Source organism: Cupressus sempervirens, chromosome 6 (genome assembly GCF_028749045.1).
Source record: "Cupressus sempervirens isolate cs-2001-9-10 chromosome 6, ASM2874904v1, whole genome shotgun sequence".
NCBI classification, from domain to species: Eukaryota; Viridiplantae; Streptophyta; class Pinopsida; order Cupressales; family Cupressaceae; genus Cupressus; species Cupressus sempervirens.
Window position 1 is genome coordinate 688,279,543 of NC_143123.1, and position 24,913 is coordinate 688,304,455.

The window sequence follows — 24,913 nt, forward strand, 5'->3', positions numbered from 1 at the left end:
CATGGCTTTTCGAAATTTAATGTACAAAATAGTGCTGGTATATCTAGATGACATTATTGTTTTCAGCAAGGAGGCTAAGGATCACATTTTTCATCTTAGACAGGTGTTAGAAAGATGCAGGGAGTTCGGTATTTCTCTTAATCCAAAGAAATCTGTATTTGCTGTTCATGAAGGTAAACTTCTCAGTTATATTGTTTCAAAGCATGGTACTACTATAGACCCCAAGAGAGTTCAAGCGATTTTAGAATTACCACTACCCAGCCACAAGAAGGGTTTACAAAGTTTTCTTGGTAGAATAAATTTTGTGAGACGTTTCATACCTGATATTGCTAATCTTTTGAAGTCTCTAACAGCAATGTTAAAGAAAAATACAATTTTCAGCTGGACAAAGGAGGGGAAGCGTTGTTTTGAAGCAATTAAAGAGTCCTTGTCCGCTGCCCCTGCCTTGATTAATCCAGATTTTACTAAGGATTTTATATTGTATGCCTATGGCAGTTTTGACGCCATTTCAGCAATGCTGGTACAAAAAAATGATGAAGGTTTGGAGCAACCTATCGCGTTTTCCAGCAAAGGTTTGCAAGATTTCGAACAAAGGTACAGCTTTGTTGAAAAGCATGTTTTTGCTGTCATTAAAAGCCTTAAAAAATTCAAACCCCTGGTTTCCAACAGCAAAATTCATCTAATGGTTTCTCATCCAAGCATGAAAGAATTTTTGTTAAGCAAAGATTTAAATGAGAAAAGAGCAGGCTGGATTACTCGGGTGATGGAGTATGATGTTGATATCCATATCACCAAACTGGTTAGGGGCAAGGGAATATGCGAACAGTTGGCAGAAAATAGCTTTCAAGAGGTAGAAATCCACCAAAATCTATTGCTGGTTGATAATAATCAGGTTGAAGGTAATCAATCGGACTGCTGGTTGACTGAAATGACACATTTTCTGCAAACAGGGGAGTGTCCTTTGAGGTTGGATAGAGCGAAACGCAGGTATTTCAGACTTCAATCAATTCCTTATGTCTTGGTTCATGATGTTTTGTTTAGAAAAGACCATAGTGGTATGTTATTACGTTGTATAAGTGCTGATCAGACTAGCAAGATCCTGGAACAGTTTCATGATGAAGGGGGTCACTTTTCCCCAAAGACGACAGCTTATAAAGTGTTGAGGGTGGGATTCTATTGGCCTGATCTGTTCAAAGACGCCCATAGCTGGTCAAGAAAATGTCAAAAATGTGCATTGTTTGCTGGCAAGGAAAGGCTGGCAGCCTTACCCTTGAAACCGATTTTGGTTGAGCAGCCATTCATGAAGTGGGGTATTGATTTCATAGGCCCAATTAATCCAAACTCTAGTTCAGGTCACAAGTGGATTCTCACAGCTACGGATTATTTTACAAGATGGACTGAAGCAGTAGCGTTAAGAGAGGCAAATGAATCAGCTGTACTTAATTTTTATGATGAGTTGACCACAAGGTTTGGTGTTCCTGATTCAATCATTTCTGATAACGCATTAGCCTTTGTGGGAGCAAGAGTATCTGAATGGGCGCTAAAGAAAGGTATATATCTGAATACCTCATCAAACTATTACCCTCAAGGTAATGGTTTGGCTGAAAGTACAAATAAGAACCTTTTAAGGATTATTAAAAGAGCATTAGAGGAGAATAAAAGAAATTGGCATGCAAAGTTGAAATCTGCCTTCTGGTTGGATAGGATTACTCCTAAACGAATTATTGGAACATCTCCTTACGTTCTAGTATACGGGAAAGAGGCCAAGTTACCTGTTACTACTGAATTTCCTGCGTTACAGCTTGCTGATCAGCTGATATTGCTTGAAGAATAGGATCCTCTTAAGCTAAGGTTTGCCAAATTAATGGAGTTAGAGGAGAAAAGGAGCAAGGCACTGCAGGAAATGGAATACCAGCAGCTACAGGTGAAGAGAACATTTGATAAAAAGGCAAAAGATCGTCATTTCAAAGAAGGAGATATGGTGCTTAAGTGGGATGTACTTAAGGCAAGACCAGGGCAGCGTGCTAAGTTTGATCACTTTTGGGAGGGCCCTTTTCAGATTGTTGAATGCAAGAAACACAATGCTTTCCAGCTTGCCACTATTCAAGGAGATGTTCTACCGATTCCTGTTAACGGGATTCACCTCAAGGCTTGCTTTGAGGTATGATTCTATTTCTGTTTGTTTTCTAGGTTAGGTTTCATGCTTTCAATAAATGCATCTGCATATTAGTTTAAAGTTTTCCCTAAAGTGCTGTCCAAGCACATGTCGGTTTTTGTTTCCTTTCCTAGAGTAGTTTCCTTTTTTGTTCCTTAGGTTTTTAGGGGTGTCAAGTTGCTGGTTTGGTCGTTTCATATCATACTCACCCACCTCAATCATGCACACTAATGCATGGATTGAACACATACATGTAGGTTAGTATACGCATGCATATGCATACGCCTAGGGCTGCATTTTCTAAGTCATTTTCAGTTTCACTTTCATACATACCTGGCAGCCATAACCATACACACACACACACGTATACTAATCACCTGCACCCATCCAATTCACACATTTTTATGCATGATTGGGATGGATAACTATGTATTCAACTTCTAAAGTTGATGCTACAGTCTGATCATGCATAAAAATGAGTCTAATAATAACCTGTCAGTTATCATTAGACTCATTTGCATACATCCCGACCCATATCAGCAACTTTAGAAGGTCGTCTTAGGTCTGGTTTAGGTCCCAGGAATTCATTTTTCAGACTCTAAATGCCCAATGGATGTCAAAGGCAACTGATCAATGTGTCTAGCAGGCAGACAGTCAGCAAAGGTCGCCAAAATGTTATTCATTTTTTACACGTGCTCAAATGAAGGAAGACACATGCTACTTATTTTCAAAGTAAAATTCAGAAGTATGCATTAAAGTAAGATATTATATTCATTCTGAAATAATATTCAGTATTTGCGTAATAGAGCAAATCATGAAAAGAATTTAAATGCTGAAAGTAATTTTCTCCCACACATTTGACTGTGAGAGTAGTCCCTACGTGCTGATATACACCTATACTCTATTGAAATCAGTAACATGAAAGAAGAGTAAGAGGAGAAAAAGGTCATGGGCACCAGTCATTGCCTGTAATGACTGGTGAAGTGGCATCCATCCGCATCCACCTTCTTGTTGTTCTGGACTTCGCCCTTTCCGTGCTTCCAATCCCTGCATCCACAAAAGAGAATAGGTTAGATCCAATGGATCTAAGCAATACTGATAGCTCACTTCATCTCACTTTCATCATCCTACATGGTATTCATCTCAGTAAAATACAGGCATACATCAGCAATTAGAGAGATCAATCGGAAAAAATTAAAGTATTAAAGGGACAATTCATCTTTGTTTTGAAACCTTTTACTTATTAAGAGCTGGTGAAAACAAGACAGGTGTAGCAGATAGAGATTGATATGCAAATTAATAGCAGAAAAATATAAGTATCAAAGGGACAAACTAGCCTTAGTCTGAAACCTTTTACTTAAAGCAAGTGTAAAAGCAATAAAAGCATATCAAGAAATGCATAAACAACTAAAAGAGAGCAGAGTGAGCAAATCAAATATCATTATCAGATAAGGATCAGAGCAAGTAGCTAGTAGAGGTCTGAATTTTAAGAAGTATGATATGTGGTGTAAAAAGGAGAAGGAACGGATGTTACAGAAACGTGCTATTGATGCAAGCAATGTTCAAAGATTTTACTAAAATCTTTTGTGACATAGGATTTCATACACAGCAAAGAGGCAAAACATCAACTCTAGTATGAATCTTTCCTTTCAGTAAAGCGAAAACAGGTTAAGCAATATAATCAATATAATCAATGCAGTACCTCAATATATTTTTTTGGCAAGAATATACGGTGTTTGTTTTTCATGCACAGCAGGCAACTTTCAGCAATGAAAGTAGGGACTAATAGAGAAAATCTGGTGTGACAGCTGAAAGAAAACTCTCATTAATTTTGTTCAAGCACCAATACAGAGTTAAAGCAAATGGAGTATCACAGTCACATACAGGTTTCTTGCAAATGGCTTAATGAAATGTCATATGAAGCTGAGGAAAACAAAGGGGGAATTCATGGATATTTCAATCACAGTAGAAAATCTTTTCAAAATATAACACAGGTCTGAGAGAGGTATAGCATCTATATACTTGATAGCCTATAGCAGAAACAGAAGGTGGGAAAATGCTTAAAAGGACAAAACAAGCAGGAAACTCATTATAAACCACAGATCTGAGGTAGGTTTGAATATTTTTGTAAGTTTTAGAACCCGGATGGAGAAGGTATAGCTACAGCCCGACTTGGTAAAATGATGTATAGGTATTGTATCTTTTAGCTTGATAAATCCTTTTCAAAACTTAGTAAATGGTGCCCAGATACAGCAAAAGAAAGAAAAGATGAACAGCTGGAATCATTTTTCTTAGATACCCATGAAGCAAGGAAATTTCCACAAGGAGATGAGGAGGAAAAGGATAAAACCCAGCTACAGGTCTTGCAAATATTTTTATATACAGCAACAAGAAGGATTTTAAGACAGCTGTAGTTCATTTTTATATTTATGCTTATCCATGAAACGAGCTAAGAACAAAAAGAGAAGAGAAACTTACTTTCAGCTTTTAAGTGCCAAATAAAACCATGGCTACAGCAAAGCCCCTTTATTTTTCATACCAAATGTGTATCTTCAGCCATACTGACAGCAAAGGAAGTAAAGGAACTTTAAAGACTCAGCTAAAGGAGAGACAAATTAAGAAGAAATACGGGTTCAACTAAAAAAAAAAAAACATGCTCAAAATACCAGTCGGCTTTCTTTAAAACCATACACTTTCATGCTGGAAAGTCACAGATACGCCAGAATAGAAGCCAAAGAAGCACATTCACCAGTAAAGGCCGAATACAGCAGCGTAATGCACCAAAATGGCGTCTGAGCAACAGAGAAAAGCACAGGAAATGAACTCCATGGCGGCTAGGGTTTCATTTTTAACCCAGCCGCGGGTTTTTCTTCCTATCACAAGCTCTTGCATTCGAAATAACAAAAATGAAGACCTTGTTCCTTTTTATCAAATCCATAATCGTATTTGATAAGCATTTCGGGTCCGAAGGTTAAGCGGTGAAGATGTTTTGTTTAAAACATTGTTTTATTTATCTTACTCAACCTTTGTAATTCTTAGTTTATTATTTTAATTGCGCATGCTTCAAATGGAATTATTATTTTATAATTGATTTTATGCAATTCAATTATTTAATAATAAAACTCATGTGATTAAAATAATAAATGATGAATTAAAAGTGTATAAGGAAAGGCACTTTGTATTGTGATATTTTAGATTTATTCTTGACTTATATTATTATTTTTAATTGCATAAACATACAAAAGGGATTGTAATTATTATTTTTATAATTGATAGTCTTATAAATCAATTATTAAAAATAATAAACATTCATGCAATTAAAAATAATAAAGTCTAGAGTCAAGGCAAGCTAAAAGGGGGCAGCTGCAGTTGATATTTTTAGACGCCCAGTTCAGACTGAAGACTTTAGAGTGCATTATGGAGTGATTTTTGGCAGTTTGGGGAGCTTTTCTAGTTTTTCTCATGCATGTATGGTGGAACCTCAGTTTGGGGTATTTTGAGCATTTTTTTTTGGAGTTTTAGTGGTTTTTAATAATGAGTTAACTCATTATTTCGACCCAGCTTTTCCTGTTTGGGGACAATGTATTCATGATATATACTCCTCTTATTTTGGAGGGAGAGAGGGAGATTGGGAGAAGAAGTGCTTATGTGATTCCCATCCTTAGCATTTTTGTCTGGGTTTTTCTGATCCATATGCAGATGTACTGTTTTTGAGGCCTTTGATCGAAATAAAAGTTTTCCTTGGGACCAAATTTGGAGTTAACAGATTAAGTTGTATGCGTGGAGGTGATTGATATTATTCAAATTGTGTTTTTCATAATAGACCTGTCTGAATGATGTCTTATCTTGTATCTTCTTTATTCGAAATAGCTGTTCATAGGTTTTGAGTTGTGTTTTCGTTATTGATATATTCGATTGTGAATCAATTTTCCTTTCATGTATTTTCAAGTTATAAACCTTCTCTTAAATTATTGATATGAATCAATAGATCTTCAAAAAAGGGTTTCTTGTGATTGTCTTATCAAAGCTTTCATTGTGTCTCAGGTATAGCAGTGATTTGTGTCATCATCTTGGTGTATCATCTTAGTTCTTTAAGTTTTCCGTGTTTAGGCTTTTTTTCTCCCCTTTTCCTCTGAAAGTTTATTTTTTCCATTAAAGCAAGTAAGGTATCAGATACATCATATAGGAACCGGCCTAGAATTCGGAGGTTCAATCAAGTTTCAAGTTACCCACAACTTTTGGCTGATCCCATGTTTCTTCAAAATCGCTGCAAGTTTTAGGACTTAAGGCAATTTTTTATGGTGCAGATTTGGGAGATAACAATAATATGGTGAAATTGTCGTTGGAGACATCCAAGGAAAAGTGAAGGTTTGAAGTACCCTTAATGATATTATCCCTCAAGGTGAAGCACAAGGAAACTCACTCATAGAGTTGAGTTAGGGAAGTCTTAGGCTAGGATTGCCAAGACTTGTAAGGGCCTAGAAGTGAGCTTAGGGTCTTGAGAAGGCTAGGACTAGTATAGCCCTAGATAGCAATTGTGCAAGCACACCTTGGAGAGAATCTATCATAGAACCTTGTACGACTTTACTGCGAATGTGGATGACTTTGGTAATGCCCGCTCGAGCCCGGAGAGAATGCACAACGAATTTAGGTCGTGTTGACTTAGGTCAACAATAATAAAGTTTTTTATTAATTAAAACTTAACATTTGTTTTTCCCCAGGAGTGAAATGGTAAGATTTTTATTATTTTGTTAGTTATCATTTTTTCATTGCATTCAAGAGACAGTTATTGTTCTCCGTAAGGCATAGATATTGTTCACCATAATTGTTGCTGATGACAGGGCGTAGATATCATTCACCATAGTTATCGTTCATGACAAAGCGTAGTTGTTCACGGCAGGGCATCTACGATCCACGATAGACATCCTTTTATTGTATCCACTCTACGACAGGGCATCCACAATCCAAGGCAGACATTTTACATTGCAATTTGTGGATAATCTATGACAGGCATTCTATGACCAATTTTTGACAGACTAAGAGTCTCCAAATCTTCAAACATTGTCTATACTCGACAGACACAAGAAACAACTCTATGCTAGTGGCACTATTTGTGCTTCTAGTTTGCCACAACCAAATGATGATGCCTTTTTTGATGATATTTGATTGATTATGATTGTTGACATTATTGTTTTTGTCATTTGAACCTAAACAATGATATGGTAGTGTATTTTGACATTTTGTTATGTCATTCGAACTAAATTGTTAATATATGTTGTGTATTTTGCTAAGTTGCTTCAATATTAGCATAGTGGTGTATGAACTTATCTGCTGCAGCATTATCACACATACACACATAGACACAGACACACAGACACACACAGACACACTTAGACACACAGAGACACGTGTTTCACAGACACACCCGCACACGCACACGCACACACGCACTCACGCACACATACACATGCACACATGCACACACATGTACACACGTATCAAAAACACACACACAGACACAGATACACACATGCACACGTGCACATGCACATGCACACACGCACACACGCATGCACGCGCGCACACACACACACACACTCACTTTTTTCAGTTTTTTTTGTTGTTGCGAGGATGAACCCAAAATGAACCCAAAACCAACCCAGTTTTTTTTGGAGAAATTTTGAACCTGCATCCGTACCAGAATCCAAATTGGCAACTTAGTTTGTAACAATAAAATGATGATTGGGGAGCTCAAAGGTGCATTTGATATAAGGATTTAGGGGTTGTAAAATTTATTTTGATAATGGAAATCAATAAGGGACCGAGTTTAAAGAAAACTTTGGCTAAATCAAGGTAAGTATGTTGACACTCTGTTGCAGCAGGTTGTTGTGCACGACTTTAAACCAATGGGTATCTCTTGTAAGCAACAAGTTTCCTTGAATGTGTTCTAAGTTGTTGGTTTTGAAGACATGTATAATGTGCTTTATGTTAATAATGTTGGTAGTTTGACATATGTAATGGTTTAAACTTGATTGGATATTGTCCAAGCTGTGGAAGTTTTTAATAGGTTTATGTCTAATTGTGGTAGAGAGCATTGGAGTGTACATAGATACCTGCAAAGGGCTTGATTATTACTTATATTATTAAAGGTTTAATGGTGGGCAAGTAATTGGACATGTAGGGCTTAGTTGATGCAAATTGGTCACAGGAGTTTGATGGCTTAAGGTTGAGAGGGGCTTTATTTTTTCTGTTTGGTATTGTTTGTTGATGATTGAGAGGCAACCCAGATCTAATCTATTATCAATTATGATTGTACAAATAAAAATTATGATGTTGGGAGATCTTAAAATTGATGTTAAAGTTAAATAATTATGTGTTTTTAAATAGATGAAATGATAATATGTTGTATTGACCCCATGCAGCTATTTTAAGTACACATATCTATACATCTATACATCTATACATACATACATCTATACACACACATGTACATGTATGCATATATCTATATATATTGTATCTATATTTATATACCTTTATATCCACACACACACACACACACACACACACACATACATACATATATTATAATATTTGTTCTAAGATCATCCACTTGTCCATACAAGCATATTAGTACCATAAGGTGTTTAGTTGGTGTGGGAAGGCCATGTATGTTACCCCATGTAACATGCTTGTATGGAGCATATTGATAATCATTATCACATTGTTTATGAGATGATCGATAGTGGTAAGGTTTTGATTCATAAGGTTGCAATTTGAGATTATGTTGCAGATTCACCTACAAAACCATTGAGAGCAAATATGTCCAGTTGGTGTGGGGAGGCCATGGGCTTGGCATCCCATACCTAATTTTATGTTTGGTTTCCTATTTGTATTTATCTTTGCAAAGGATAATTTTAACTGGTAGAATTAGGGTTAAGGAGAATGTTATGTTTAAGGTGATATTAACCTTGCAAATGCTATGCACTTCATGTTTCTCCTCACACTTACAAATGAATAAATGGATCCCTTGGGGGAAACTGGGTGAATAATCTATTAATTTTTTCTCCCGGTTAACTTTGAACATTTGTTTTAGTGGCATTAATATGGGAGGTGGATTATGACAATGGTAGTTTCAAAGTGATTGGAATGCATTTGGATCACTTTTCTGATTCTAGCTGTAGATGGGAGAGTGTAGCATCTTTTTATATGTTGTGGGGTACAAATAAGTTGGCCACTCCATTTTGTAGGGCCAAACTTGTTTATTTGTCACCACCCTTCACATTAGCCAAAGATGCTGTCAGTTATGGTTGCTATTCATGGAAGCATTGGATATTTGTCACATGGGGCTGTTAGGTTTTTGCCATACAATGGATTTTGGTTTTGGGAATCCATTTATGATTTACCCTCATCGGTTCTCTATGAATTAGATGCCTTCGATAACTGTTTTATAGGTTTTTTTCTGGTGAGATAAGAATATGCTGTCAGCATGCTATGGGAGATTCAGGTTGAAAGGAAAAGTTAGATTTTTTATTGTGGCATATTATAATATATAGACTTGTGCTTGGTAATGGAGTTTTTTCTTGAAAGGTTTCTGTATGTAAATTCTAGTTTCTATGTGTTTATCGTGCATTTTCCGATTTATATTTACTCACCTTAATCTACTGGTAAATCGCATCATACCTCAACTGATATTTCACATTTGCATACTGAGTAAATAGTTTTGTACTGTAGTATGTTACACCACTTCAGAACAATTGTCAACTTAAATTAGGCTTGTGGTGACTGCACCATTTATGGTGCACAATATTAATGCCACCTACATTGCAATTCTTTTTTTTTTTTTTTTTTGAAAAAATAGGGGTAAAAACTTTATTGAAACTTAGAACAGCTGAGTACAAAACAACAAAGGGCCAAAGCCCCAAGAACTACTAGAGATTACAGAAAGAACAAGAACGAGAACTTCATTCCCCAACACCACTTTCATCTTCAATAAGAATCCTCTCCAAATCCTGACATAGCTCATAGGGCAACTGCTCCCACTCATCAATCCTCCGACCATCAATATCTTCTGACGCCCATTTAGCCAGACAATCAACTGCCCTATTCCATTCCCTTGGAATATGGGTAAAAGACACCGAATCCATTACAGAGCTAACCTGTAATATCTGTTGCACTAACATAGATAGTTGCCAACTAACTTCAGACATCTTCCTCTGAAGGAGCAAATTAACCAGTACTTGAGAGTCAGCTTCACAAATCACCTTCCACCACCCTAGGGCATAAGCTCGCTTCAAAGCATATAGAATAGCCAAGCCTTCCATCCTATTAACAGTTTGCACGCCCTCATTAGCCGAGAAGATAAAGACCACAGATCCAGAAGAATCCCTACCAATCCCACCGATCCCAGTCTGACCAGGATTACCCCTAGAAGAACCATCCGTGTTAATTTTCAGAAAGCCGGTAGGAGGGGGCAGCCATTTCCCCATCCTTTGAACTCTATGTTTCACACGCCTACTTCTCCTGACGCAAGTTAAGGCTGGAGATATCCCCTGTATACCAAACCTATTAACTATCTCCGCATCGCCTTTCTCCAACGGCAAAATAATCTCACTCTTAGCTTTCACAGTTTCTTGTACCATTCCCATAATTCTAGTCCAGACCTGTTGAATCTCCAATTGTTCACCCCGAAAGATTCTACGATTCCTTTCCAACCAAACTTGCCATAGCAAAAAGATAGGGCCAGCATACCAGACATCCTGCAAGAAGGGAGCCGAGGAAGGGGGCCTTCCCAATCTCATCCAAAGCTCAGCGAGGGAGGATGCATGAAAGCACTGACTCTTCCAGACATCCCACCAGAAGTGCCATAATTGCAGTGTGAATGGGCAACTAAAGAATAAGTGTGGAGAATCTTCCTCCCCCCCACCACATAGAACACACCTTGAAGGGCCAGCAAAACCCCTCTTCTAAATATTGTCCCAGGTCAAGCATCTATTCCAAGCCAAAGTCCAAGAAAAGCAATTACATTTTGGCCAAGAGAAATTATTCCAGACTTTCTTCCACCAATGGACTTCCCCCCCAGCAAATTGCTGGGAGAGCAGCACCTGATAACCAGAAGACACAGTGTATGTACCTTTGGGATTAGGGGACCAGGCCAAAACATCACTGTCCATAAGGGCGCTACAACTACGCCCCGAAAGAATGTTATGAAGCTTAGCACACTCAGCCTCCAACCCAAAAATAGGCCACTCCCTTGAAGTCTTCTAGCTTGCTTCCACCACCTGCCCTTGAAGGAAAAATGACTTAAAGTCACACACCCTAGTCCAACCAGCTTCGCAAAACCTCTGTGCCAATACACTCAGGTGAGGATATTGGGAAACTATGGGGGGGTAGGCATCCCAGGAATCATGCCAGAATTGTGCCTCTGTCCCACTCTTACAAATCCAGAAGAGACCACCCTTAATAAGCGCAGCCCCCTTCTTGAGAGTATTCCAAATCGTCGAGCCTTTCCCTGCCAAGCTATATCGAGGGATATCTCGCTTGGGGATCCCAAAAAAGTACTTGTGAGACAAGATCCTAGCCCACACCCGATCCTGTTCCACACACTATCGCCAATACAATTTAGCTGCCAGAGCAGTACCAGAAAGCAATGATTGTCGTAATCCAAGACCACCAAATCTTTTAGGACTACAAATAGTCTCCCACTTAATAAGGCTCCACTTAGTTGATGACAAATTACCAGCCCATAAAAACTGTCTGGCTAAGGAATCAAGGCTCTTAACAAAGCTCACCGGCGCCACCTGAATCAAACACTTGTAAAGAGGAAGAGCCTGCACCACATATTGAAGTAACTGGACCCGACCAGCAAAGGACAGCCAGCGATGAGTCCAGTGGTTCACTTTGACATTGAACTTATCCAGAATAACCTGCCAGGAATCCCTAGATTGCCTGCCAGTAGAGATGGGGATCCCAAGGTAAAGCAAAGGAAGACTTCCAATTTGGAACCTGAGAATATGGGCAATTCTTTGTTGAATTGAAGGTGGAGTGTTGAAGAAAAAAATTGAAGACTTGCCCTCATTAATTAACTGACCGGAAGCAGCAAGGTAGACATCCAACACTTTGCGCATGTTAGAGGCCTCCCTAATAGTAGCCAAACCCATCAAAGCTGTATCATCCACAAACTGTAGGTGAGACTGAACAGGAATACCCCCTCCCCACTGCCAGCCCTGAATAAAGCCTTCTGCAACATTCCTTTTAATCAACCTTCCCAAAACTTCCACCAAAAGAAGAAACAAGTAAGGAGAAAGAGGGTCACCCTGCCGCAAACCTCGAGAGGCCCCAAAGAGGTTAGAATGCTCCCCATTAATTAAAACTGAGAAGGAAGTCGAAACCACACAGCTCATAACCCAACAAATCCATTCCTCCTCAAAACCAAAGGCACCCAAAACCTTCTGAAGGAAGGACCAACGAACTCTGTCATACACCTTGGCCATATCCAATTTGATGAACATAGCCTTGGCTTTGGAACTAGCCATGGAATGGATAGTCTCAGTAGCCACCACCACCCCATCCAAAATCTGACGACCTTCCACAAATCCACTTTGCTCTTCAGAGATTAGCACTGTAAGCCACTTTTTTAACCTTTCAGCAATTAATTTAGATATAATTTTATAAGTTACATTGTAAAGAGAAATAGGGCGAAATTGACTTAACCGATCAACCCCCTCCCCCTTGGGAATGAGTGCCAAGAAGGTAGAGTTCAGGGCCCGGAGCATATGCTTATTCTTCTGGGATTCTTGAACAACTGCCAATAAATCAAACTTGATAATGTCCCAAAATTCCTGGAAGAACTCAATTGGGAAACCGTCTGGACCAGGAACCTTACCTTTTTTCATTTGGAAAACAATTTTTTCCAACTCCTCCAAAGTTATGACACTCATAAGATGTTGTTTCATTTCCAAAGAAACCAAAGAAGGAATACAGGAAAGGACCTGGGCCTCTGCAACAGAGTCTCCCTGTGCATCCTCTCTAAATAAAGAAGCAAAATACTGCAATGCTTCATTAGCAATACCCTGAGTAGAGGAAATAACCTCCCCCCTATTAGTCACCAAAGATGAGATAGCATTACCATGTTGTCTGGCTTTCACCGAATTGAAAAAGAAGGCAGTGTTCTTGTCTCCCTCTTGAAGCCACTCAATCCGAGCTTTTTGCTTCCAAAAGATTTCCTCTCTCAGCTCTCATTCTTCCAATGCTTTTAAAGCTCTGGCTTCTTCCTGCAACAAATACTCAGACACCCCCTCCTCCCTAATCTATCTGGTAATACCATTCAACTCCACTTGAGCTTCATGTTTTGCCTGGTAAATGTTTCCGAAGCATTGTCGATTCCACCGTTTGAGCTGGTACTTAACATATTGGAGAAGCTTAGCAAAAACATACATTGCTGTACCAAAAGCCGCCCTACCAACCTGCCACCATTCGGCAACACAACCAAAGAGGTCCCGGTCACGAAGCCACATAAGTTGGAACTTAAAAGGCGGCTTCTGAGGCAAGCGAGCTGAAGAAATGACAAGCTTTATTGGCCAATGATCCGAGCCTCTCCAATCTAATATCTCAGAATTGGAAGACCACAGTCCACCCACCCAAAAATAGGAAACCATGAAGCGGTCTAAGCGTTCAACAATGCACTTGTCACCCTCCCTTCTATTATTCCAAGTGAAGTGGCCATTGTTAGGCTTGATATCCACAAGATTGAGTGCTGAGATATTATCTCGGAGCAAGAAAGAAGATGGATCCAGCCTTGTATTACCTCCTCGTTTTTCCGTGAGATCAAGAATAGCATTAAAGTCCCTAACAATAATCCATGGCAAGTAAGGAAATAAACTACGAACCAAAAAAATATTATTCCAGACAAGGAGCTTACCTTGGAAGTCAATAGGAGTGTAGACATTAGAAAAAAGGACAGATTCCCCCGACTCAGTGCACAGAGCAACCAAGGATAAGGAGGACTTAAAGGAAATCCAGGACACAGGATGGATCTTTCGTGGGTTCCAGAGACATGCCACACCCCCCAAAGATCCCTGAGCTCCAATACATTGACATAGACCATTCCTCCACAGCTTAGATGCAATATTCATCATGCATTCCATAGAAACCTTAGTCTCTTGAAGGAAGAGAACATCAGGAGAATGACTCCTAACTAATTCCCGAACAGCCTTTTGTCTAGGGCCGCTGTTCAAGCCCCTTACATTCCATGAAATAACTATCATTTCGAAGGAGTTGAAAAGTGGGAATCCAAGGTCTTCACAGAACTTGACTCCACCAATGTCTCCCCTATCATCTTAATCTTCTCTAGGTCCTTCTTTCATCCCGCCTTAACATTTTTCTCTGAGACCCCCTTCTTACCATCTTTTTGAAGAATGCCCAGATGAGGAGAAGATTTACCTCACTTATCCGAATCTGGAGCTGCATTCTGTGCAGGAATAGAAACGTTCTCTACCCCCTGTCCCAATTCAACATTTGGCTCTAATATCATCTGAACCCTTGTCTGCCCATCCGTGACCATAGGCATGGTAGGCTCCACATGAGAATCTGCAGGAGGAATGGACGAAGTAGTCTCCATTCTAGAATCCCCTGCATGTTGATCCTCAATAATTAATCCAAGATTAACTTTTGGCTGACCCAATTCATCCAAGATCTCGAACCTGTTAAAGGTATCTTCTTCCTGTTGCTCCCTTAGAGTTCGCTTCTGGCCTCTGTTCCGATTTCGAGCCTTAACCTAAACAAAGCCCTCAGCATCCTTGCCCTCCCCAACAACAGGGTTCTTCCCTTTGTCCGCACCAGGAATATCACGAGGAGGAGGCGAAAGTTGCTGTTCCACTGACTTGGCCTTTGGGCATCTTCTCACAAGATGGCCATATTCATGACAAAGGCGGCATCGAAAAGGAAGGGTCTCATAATCCAGTTGTTGCACCCAGGAATGTGAGCCCGCACACATCTCCACCGCATCAGGCAGTGGTCTACTCAAATCAAGTTCCACACAAATTTGAGCAAAAGTCATAACTTTCTTACCCAAGGTTTGTGTTGAAGGAACCACCGGCTTCTCGAGCATCGATGCAAGCATATGGAGAACATCCTCGCGATAGCATTCTATAGGAAATCTGGGTAACCGAACCCACACTGGAACTCGATTTGGAAGCTCCTTTGAAGGATTAAAGCCTGCATGCCATGGTTTGACAAATAGCCCTACTTGGTTATAAAAATAGGGTCCACCCTCAAAAACCCTATTCCGATCAGCCATACAAAGAAAAGTTACCATGAAAAAATTGTTTGCTAGCAGCGTAACCTCCATTTCGCCTTCTGGTTCCCACACTTTCTGAGCCTAGTTCTCCAAAAATTGGAGAGAAACTCTTAAACCCAGGAACTTGCAATACAACGAATGTTTAGAGTAATATTCAATATCTTCAACAATCATTTCAAAGGGAATTACCAGTTTGGGTCTATCTTTGCATCTTTCGAGACATCCGTTAATCTTCGTGATCCGAGATCCCACAGGTGAGCCTGGATCCGTAGCCCCTATATTCTGAGAGAAGAGGGCATTTTCAAAAACCCTTGCTTCCTGGCCCGGCATATTCATACCCACCGTTTCGTGAAATTTTGTACCAGGCACCGCCCTAGAGGGCTCTCCCTTGGCCATTAACCCGCCCAGCCTTGGACACCCCACAGCAATGGGATCCGTCTGGGCCCAGCACAGCCCCGACCTGTCACAACAGCACTGCGATCAGATCACAGATGTTGCACAGATCCGCAGGCAGAAAAGGTGAGAACAGAGGCGCCAAACACAGAAGCAATACCCCCTCACGCATACACAGACCAAAAAAACCGTCTCAGCACAGAACGACGACCAGAAAAGGATAACCAGAACCGTCGACAGCAGAAAAACGACTCCCCCCCCACACACTCGATCAACCACCCCCCACCTACGCAGTCGCAGTCACAGCAAAAAGGAGCTAGGGCACGACTGCCCTAGCTCGGTGACGAGTTGCAGACGCTGTCCATCCTCTTCATTCATCCCTTTCTTGACTCTTAGCCCAGCCAATCCACATTGCAATTCATATTGCACTATCATGTTCTTTTCTTTTTGTTGATTTAAATATTATGTATGTATCAATTCATATGAAGAGATATTCCCTAGTTCTTTAGGAGATTAATATTGGACAATTTTGGTTACTTGGCTGGTAACTCCTATCTTTGAGATACTAACATTAACTTTTCTTGTACTCTTGCTTTCTGTTTGACCCTAGAATCACTGGAAATTGATTATTGCATGTTTACTAGTTTTCTAGGCTTTGTACTACGCTCTTTTAGAGTGGGATCACATCAACTGAGCATCCAGATCGACCATTCGATGGATAGGGAGGACAGGATTTTCCAGCTTTGCAACATGGTAGAGGTTGAGTTGGAAACATGTTTCATATTCCGCTGTCCTATCTACTATGAGATTAGAGAGAGATTCTATTGCTTGTTTAGGGAGACAGTCTCTCTGCTCCTTCATGTACATTGATCAAAGGTGTTTGGTGCTTTATCCTCAGGAGGCCTCGAGACTTAAGGACCACCCCACGGTTCAGCTCCCTGGTCAGCTTATCACCTCTTTCTTTGTGGTGCTTTCTCCAGTGCATGGTACCGAGCAGCAGCTTGGTCCTCCTTATGGCCATATGGGATTCGTGAGGTATCATAGAGATTCCACTCAGCAACAGTCTTCTTCTTCCAGGGGTTTTCAGAGGTGGCTCGGGGTCCCTTCTCGCCCTATAGCTTATTCTTCAGTTCCAAATTTTTTCATGGCTGCTCAGAGCTGGTAGTTGATTATCTATTTTTTCTTTCTTTTGTTTCTGTCGTTTTCTCTACTCGGGTACCATTTGGTGTTCTTGCTGTGGGCCGGCCTCTTTTCCTGTTTTGGCAGTCCCTTGGACCCTCTTTGTAGTCTTTTGTTGGAAATTAATAAATTCACCTCATCTTTGGAATCATTTTCAGAAAAGTTCTTGTTTGATAACATGGAAATGGTATCTGGCATGGATGTACGGTGTGTCTCTATTTCAGTAGCTATAATTAGTGGATAGTTTCCATCAGCATGCATGCCACTTATGTGGTTTGTGGTGAGTTGGCAAGCAATGTGCATGGTGGCTAGTAGTTATTATCATGAATTGTAATGAAAATTGGTCTTATATAATTTAGGATGAAAATAGATAGAGTTCCTGTGTTAGCAGTTATGGGATGGCAAATTGGAAAAAGGGCAGACGTAATTTTCAAACAGGTTTCATTGCAAACATATTCATTGAAGATTTAGGCTAGGCTTCTCATATGAATCACGCAAAATTCTTTTCTTTCTCCTCTCTATTAATTTCAACTTTTCCAGGTGGTCCTCCAAATTTTGGTAATTACCAGTGTCTTTTTAGGTCTTCTGTGCTACAAGGTCAGTCAGGAATATATTCATACATGAGCTCAAAATGTATTGCAATGATCTAGGAATTATTTAGAAAATGCTTGCATAGCCGCTTCTACTGCCACACAACTTCAAATATTGTTTTTATAATTATTTCATAAGCATTAGTTGCTTGTTGAATTGTTTGAAAAAGCACAATTCTAGAAAGTAGAAACCTATCCAGAAAATAGGCATTCAATAATAGAAAATATTAGTATATTTTCTGTAGAGTTTCATAGCAGAATTTTAGACAATTATTACCAAGAAAACTCAGGGATGCATCCCCTACCTTCTTAGGCACCTCTACATTTCTAGAGCATTCTGGGGACGGTGGGATGCCTAGGGGACATCCCTTAGCCCTCCCCCAAATTTGAGAAATCATAAGGAGGCAAGAAATGTCCCTAAAATGGAGGGGTGTGGTAGGGGCCAGCTGACCGTCCCTGGGAAGGCTGGGGATGTCTATGACTTCCCCTAAAGGTCTTGGGGACAGCCAGTCATCGCCTTCAAAAAGTAACATTAAAGGATGTGGAAATGAATTTTTTGTTGATGCTGCCAGATTAATTGTACTTTGGAGATGGTGTCATGCGTATGGATGGCTGAGTTATGTTTTTTTCAATTCTAAGAAAATATGAAGTATAGTTCACCATTTTCTAAGAATGTGGTAAAATATATCAAGGGAGCCATTGTTGAAAAGCTATGAAAATGGTACCTATTCATTTAGTGAATTTTTTTGGCACCCTTTTGGATATGTCCATGCTAGTATTTCTACTCATCTTTTTGTGTGTAGTGTGCTTTATTTGCTTGTTTTGCTAATTTGAACCATATCATATATTATGGGGAAGGCCTTGCAGTGTTAATTCTTGGTACGATTCTCATCTATTGGCTCTATTTTGAATTAAAAAAATAAAATCTGTTTTATTTGGGAGTCTTATTGTAACATCCCATTTTCCCGGGTCTAAATTAACATCCAACATACTCAAAGAATACAGTTACTACTTCGTTTCATAGGAAGACAGTTATATCATTCAGGTTCATGTGAATAAGATTTACCGTTAAAATCAGTTAGACAAAATTTCTTAACTAAAAACTTGAAATACCATCAATTGAAATTACTACAAAAGTTGAAAACCGCATACCTTGGAAAAGTGAGACTGAAATCAAACTAGGGATGCTTCTGCAACCACCCGGGTTAGTCCACAAATACACTATAACAATTTCACATGATGACTAACATCTAAAAACCGCTATCTCAAAATCAAATGATAATTACAATTAAATACCACTATATTTTAGACTAGGGCATCACATACCACTGTATCAATTAGGGCATCATTTACCATTGGTTCATTTAGGGCTTCTGTTACCGCTCTATCACTTAGGGCTTCTGATACCACGGATTCAATTAGGGCTTCCAATACCACTGAGCCAATTAGGGCTTCCGAAACCACTGATTCAATTAGGGCTCCCAAAACCATTAATTCCATTAGGACTTCCGCTACCACGGATTTCAATTAGGGCTTCCGATACCACTGATTCAATTTAGAGCTTGCGCTACCACGGATTCTATAGGGCTTCCAATACCACGGATTCAATTAGGGCTTCCGATACCAATGTATCAATTAGGGCTTCCGATACCACGGATTCAATAGGACTTCAGATTCCTTTCCATTCGAATTGCTTAACTATGATAGTTTCTCAAGATTAGATAAATACTTATATTCGATATTCATATAAATGAAAAACAATCCATGAATCTATCTCTTGCATCTAGGTGTAAAATAATGGTAACAATGAAATTAACTCAATTCAATCTTACCTCCTAAAAAATAAAAGTGATAATACTTGTTTTTGATAAACAATTGATTGCAAAGCCTATCTTTGTCTGATGCACTATTGACATCTTGGGGAGAGGTGAACATTGCCAGGCGCTTAACCTCCCAACCTCGAACCATCTTATCCCCTCACGATCTCTAATGAGAAAGGCCCTCCCTACCCGGAACAGAGGGGGACATCTTGCCATCCACTGGGCTTTTTGACTCTCTCTAAAATCCAATCCTGAGAAGAGTCTGCACTTTGGTATCAATCCGTCTACCCTGGCTCAGTGGTGGTGGAAACAATTGATTTGATTTCAAGGTGGATTACAAATAGGGTCGAACTTTAACCTCTGTAAATAGCTAACAAGGAATCATGAGTTGCCAAGAATAAGGAAGGTCGATGAGGTATTCAGATAGAGAATGCCGAAACAATGATGAATCCGCTAGCTGTTACTGAAAACCCGTGACAAGTGATCTTAGTCGGCTAACACAGTATGCACATACGGATGGTCTTTGCAAATCGAGGGTGCTAATAGGGAGTTTTTTGAAAACTTAAGGAGCTTGAAGTCCGAGAGAAGAAAGATGGCCGATAGACGATTGAGGAGTCCATAATAAAGAATTGAGCCAGACCTTACGGCTACCTTCAGTTACAAGAAGCCCTTCGAATACCTCAAAAATTTAAATTAAAGAAGAGAAATTGGAAAAACTCAAATTGCCAAATGTTTAAATCGATTACTTATGCCAAATGCTATCAAAAAGCAAATAATATTAAATCGAAAAGAATAGGGTTGGAAGGTTGTAATTCGAAAATAATTCAAATATTATTATAATTCGAATATTATTAAAATCTTATATGTACTTATAAACATCACTTTATTAAAATATAAAAATGCCAAAACATTTTTATACTTAAATGCACGTATATAAACAATTATTAAAAATACTACGATGAAAGATAATTTAAAATCCTTTAAGATACGTTTTATATTTTAATTCAATTATTTTAATTAAATTAATTAAATAACTGATGTGAGTCCCGCAGATGTATTCTGGCTAGGTCCTTTACCTATCTGCCCAGTGATGGTGATGCCCTGCCTAATTCCTTTTTGACAATGCTTTCACCCCTTCGACATGCTTCCTGCAAGGAAATTCTTCATAATTAATTTATATATTATTTAGTCATAAATAATCATAACAGTTAACTTTTCATCTTAATTCCGTGAATTAACGATTAATGATCAACTAACATGTCATCTTCACTTGAAATCATAACGACCAACTATCTTACCATTTCGCCAGATTATATCAAATTAAACTGCCAATTGACTTCATGCGAACCTCAACAGCTATATTTCAAGCTAGGTCAAAAAATTGGGATGTAACACTTATGAGTTGTTTGATAGTATCCTTATGAGGATTGCAAGGTTTTTGCCACTGAGCTTCGGTGCTTTATGTATCATTGAAAAACTTATTTAATGTACTCTATTATTGTAGTTCATTCTATGATGTCAAAATTTTGGGAAGTCATAGGCAGAAAGCTTTGACTAAAGGAAGAGTATTTTGCTTCATTTGTTAAAGGATCAGTTCTACGTGCAAGTATGATTATTTGTAGCTCGTATACTATTTTTTAATGCCATGTGCATATTTAGAATGAACTAAGAAAGCAATCTAAACTAAGTTTTGACATTGTCACGTTTGGTGATTTGTTTGACTTTGACTCTAATTTGAACTCTCAGTTTGACACATATGTTATGTACTAAGGTTTGACAATGTGCATGTGAATACTTTCAGTGTTATATCAATATTTTAATTTTTCCTTATTTTTATATAGCCGACCCCTTTGCCATCCCTTGGCGATCCCAAGAAACTGGAGACTTGGAAATGCATCCCCCCATCCCCTACCATCCCAGTTGTGGAAATTCAAGGTTACATAGATTATCACCTATTTTGTTTAGGTTTATCTCCAAACTGAAAAACCAAATTGTAGTTTTCTTTTGAACATTGGAAGGAGTCTAAAATGCATCTTGTTATTATCAATTTTTTGGGTTCATTGGCTTTGTATTTCCTCATTTGGAGTTCTAAAATTAGTTATATCTTTTATTCATGTTATAACTGGAGGAAACTTTGAAATCCTACTGCAAAGGTTATGGGATCTGCAATCTCGTGTTTCATCTCATGCATTTCTTCTTAAAGTCTCTATTCTAAGCGGATTTAAATTATAGGCCACATATATAATTTTCCATTCTTAATATGTGTTTAACTCTTCTGGGCTTGGCTTTCAAGATGACAGTTCGATTTGTACTTTGTCTTTGAAAGGCACATAATCATGGACAAAGTTCCGTTCTATGTTGGACTTTTGTGTTTCCCAAGAATTTTGAATACTTATTGAGCCTTTGGTTCCTATTCAGGTTGAACTAATGCACCTCCAGTTAAAGAGATCCAAGGGAAGAGCTGATACACAGGATATTGAGCTTTTCATGGATATTATGATTGCCCTTTCACATAAGGACAGTAGAAATGCAGATTCTGCTGTTCTAGAAAGGCTAGCAGACAAACTGCAGCTATCTACAATTTCTGATTTAGCAACGGAGTCAAGAGTAGTGAAAAATCTCATGAAAGAAAGAGGTAGTGATATGGGTGAAACTGCTGAACATATTATCTATCTTCTGAAGAAGATGAAAGGTATTCAGGAGATTGGGAGCCTGGAAGGAGATAAGTATGCTGTCGAATGTCTTGCTTTAGAGACTACCCCTACTGTTCCAGAAGATTTTCGATGTCCAATTTCATTAGAATTGATGAAAGATCCTGTTATCGTTGCTACAGGACAGGTAAGAACCATAATATTTGTATCTTTTTGGATTTGCATGTGCAATTGTTTTGTATTTGACTAATCAAGTGTAAATTTGGTTTATGTAGACATATGACCGATTATACATTCAGAAATGGTTCGATTCAGGCCACAAAACATGCCCCAAGACTCAACAAGTCTTGCCTCACATAATTTTGACACCAAATTATGTACTTCGAAGCTTGATTGCTCAATGGTGTGAAACTCATGGTGTTGAAGTACCAAGCAAAGCTGGTCCCAGTGGCTCCAATGCATGCAGTAACAGCTCTGCTGTTTGTTTTGAAGATCAAAGAGGTATCGACATTTTGGTTCAGAAACTTTCTTGCAGAGAGACAGATGTGCAAAGAGCTGCTGCAGAAGAAATTCGATTGCTTGCAAAAAGGAATTCAGATAAGAGGATTTTAATTGCAGAGGCAGGAGCTATTCCACACTTGGTGAAATTGTTATCATCAACTGATGCGAAGATTCAGGAGCATGCAGTGACTGCCCTTCTAAATTTATCTATTCATGGTAGTAACAAAGGATTGATTGTTCAAGCAGGAGCCATCAGTTATGTAATAGAAGTCTTAAAGCATGGCAGCACAGAAGCAAGAGAAAATGCTGCTGCGACTCTTTTTAGCTTATCTGTTGTGGATGAGAACAAGATTACTATTGGAGCTTCTGGAGCCATCCCTCCTTTGGTCGATCTACTACGTGATGGAACACCAAGAGGGAAAAAGGATGCTGCTACTGCCCTTTTCAATCTGTCAATTTATCAAGGAAACAAATCTAGGGCTGTTCGGGCTGGAGTTGTCCCTCCTCTAATGGCATTGCTTGTTGACCAAAACATTGGAATGGTGGATGAGGCTCTTGCTATTCTCGCAATACTTGCTACTCATCAAGAAGGTAGGATTACTATCGGAAAGCAATCTGCTATTCATATTCTTGTTGATTTGATCCATTCAGGATCAGCTCGCAACAAAGAGAATGCTGCTGCCGTTTTGCTTGCCTTGGGCATAAATGACTCCTCACATTTATTGACAGCATTGCAGCTTGGTGTATATAAAGACTTAGTTGAACTTTCTCGAAATGGCACTGCTAGAGCCAGACGAAAAGCAACCACTCTTCTAGATCTCATGAGTAAACAAGAGCATGTTCCATAAGTTTGAATGTTTGTCATTTTGTCCCCATTGTACACCAAACAGATGAACTTATATTGCATGTTCAAACCTCATGCTCCATTTCTAATTGGGTGTCAGTTGGCACTACTAAATGAGCAAAGTTACCTGGCAGAATTGTAAATTTTGAGACCTGAGAGATTTTTGTTAGGCGGGTCTTTTGGTTCTTTGATATCTGACTATCAATGGATATCTAACAGCCTTGATGGACCTCATTCAGATATCTGGATTCAAGTTTATATATTTTTCAGATGAGGCAGATGGTTCTGAGTTGTAGCGTGTTCTGCCAAACTTCTACCTTCTGTCTGTTCACGTATTGTATATACCCTTTTCCAATTGGAATCAAGTTTCTAATGGCAGGACCTATCCATTTGTTCTACAACGTATGACCACTTCAAACTGAAAGGAGAATTACGATTGTGTGGTTATGAGGAACGATGCTGTTTATACCACTTGAGATGTCTATGATAGATGAGATGGGAAGAACTGATGGCTGCTTAATCCAAGTCAGATGGGGCTAATACTGATAAGTTCTATCATGCATCGAGAGAGAAACATGGGAAAGAAAATAATTGAATCCAATGGACTCTGAATGTACTGAAAGAAAAGTAAACTCACAAGATTATTATGCCATTTGCACTAATCTAATTAGAGTAATGCATTTTTTTTAGAGTCTAATATTTAGACGCTGCTCATTATGTTGGTTACTTTTGTAATCACTCAAATGTAAAGTATGTTCCCTAATACTAATTTATCACTGACTCTCAATTTTGCAATAAACGGTGTTGTTGAGAGGAGCTGCAGCCTAGAAATACAAAACTGTCTGCAAACATTTCAAATCAATGTTTGATAATGCTAGTGAATCTTTTGCAACAATCAATTGAACTCTGAAACTTCTGGATTTTGAGTGAAAGTATTATTCTCTATTAAAAAAGTTCTGTCAAAGGCTTCTTTGATCCTTCTCGGTACATTTTAAAAATTATTGACACATAATTTTTATCCAATATATTGATTTGTTTTTTTGGATGATATAGGTGGGGAAAATGCTGGTTAGACATGATTTTGATAAAGTTGAGACACAGATCCTCCTACTCTCACAACTGTGGCAGTGAATGCTGTTATATACAATTTGAGATGTCTCAACTTTCTCCATTTCATGGATGCTGACTCTGTCCAATCATCTTACTTAGCTGATGCTCATTTTGTGGAGCATATTCTTTTAACTTATTTTACTTGTCTACGGTGTCAATGGCACAAATGACTAGCCATGGTGTGCCCACACTTACCCCGATCTCAATAACAGCCTGGATACACGATTATTGATGTTTGTGCTTCCACACTGGTCTTTGTAGGAACAAAATTGTCTTGACTTTCGATTTTGGTTATTTGGCCCAAGTTTTATATTCATTAATTTGTAATACTGTTTTGTACTTCTTACAGTGATGTACTCATAAATACTCAACT

At 38.9% G+C, this 24,913-nt stretch overlaps 1 protein-coding gene across 2 annotated transcripts in view; it reads left to right on the plus strand.

Moving 5' to 3' along the window:
* The window catches only part of LOC149554070 (U-box domain-containing protein 13-like), a 63,811-nt gene extending 39,449 nt beyond the window's left edge, over positions 1-24,362 (plus strand). For both annotated transcript variants that reach the window (XM_089789403.1, XM_089789404.1), the window contains 2 exons: positions 21,853-22,272; positions 22,361-24,362. In XM_089789403.1, coding sequence (XP_089645529.1) covers positions 21,853-22,272; positions 22,361-23,434 — 1,494 coding nt within the window. In that variant the 3' untranslated portion in view covers positions 23,435-24,362. The remainder of the gene's footprint in view (positions 1-21,852; positions 22,273-22,360) is intronic.
* The last annotated feature ends 551 nt before the right edge of the window (positions 24,363-24,913 follow it).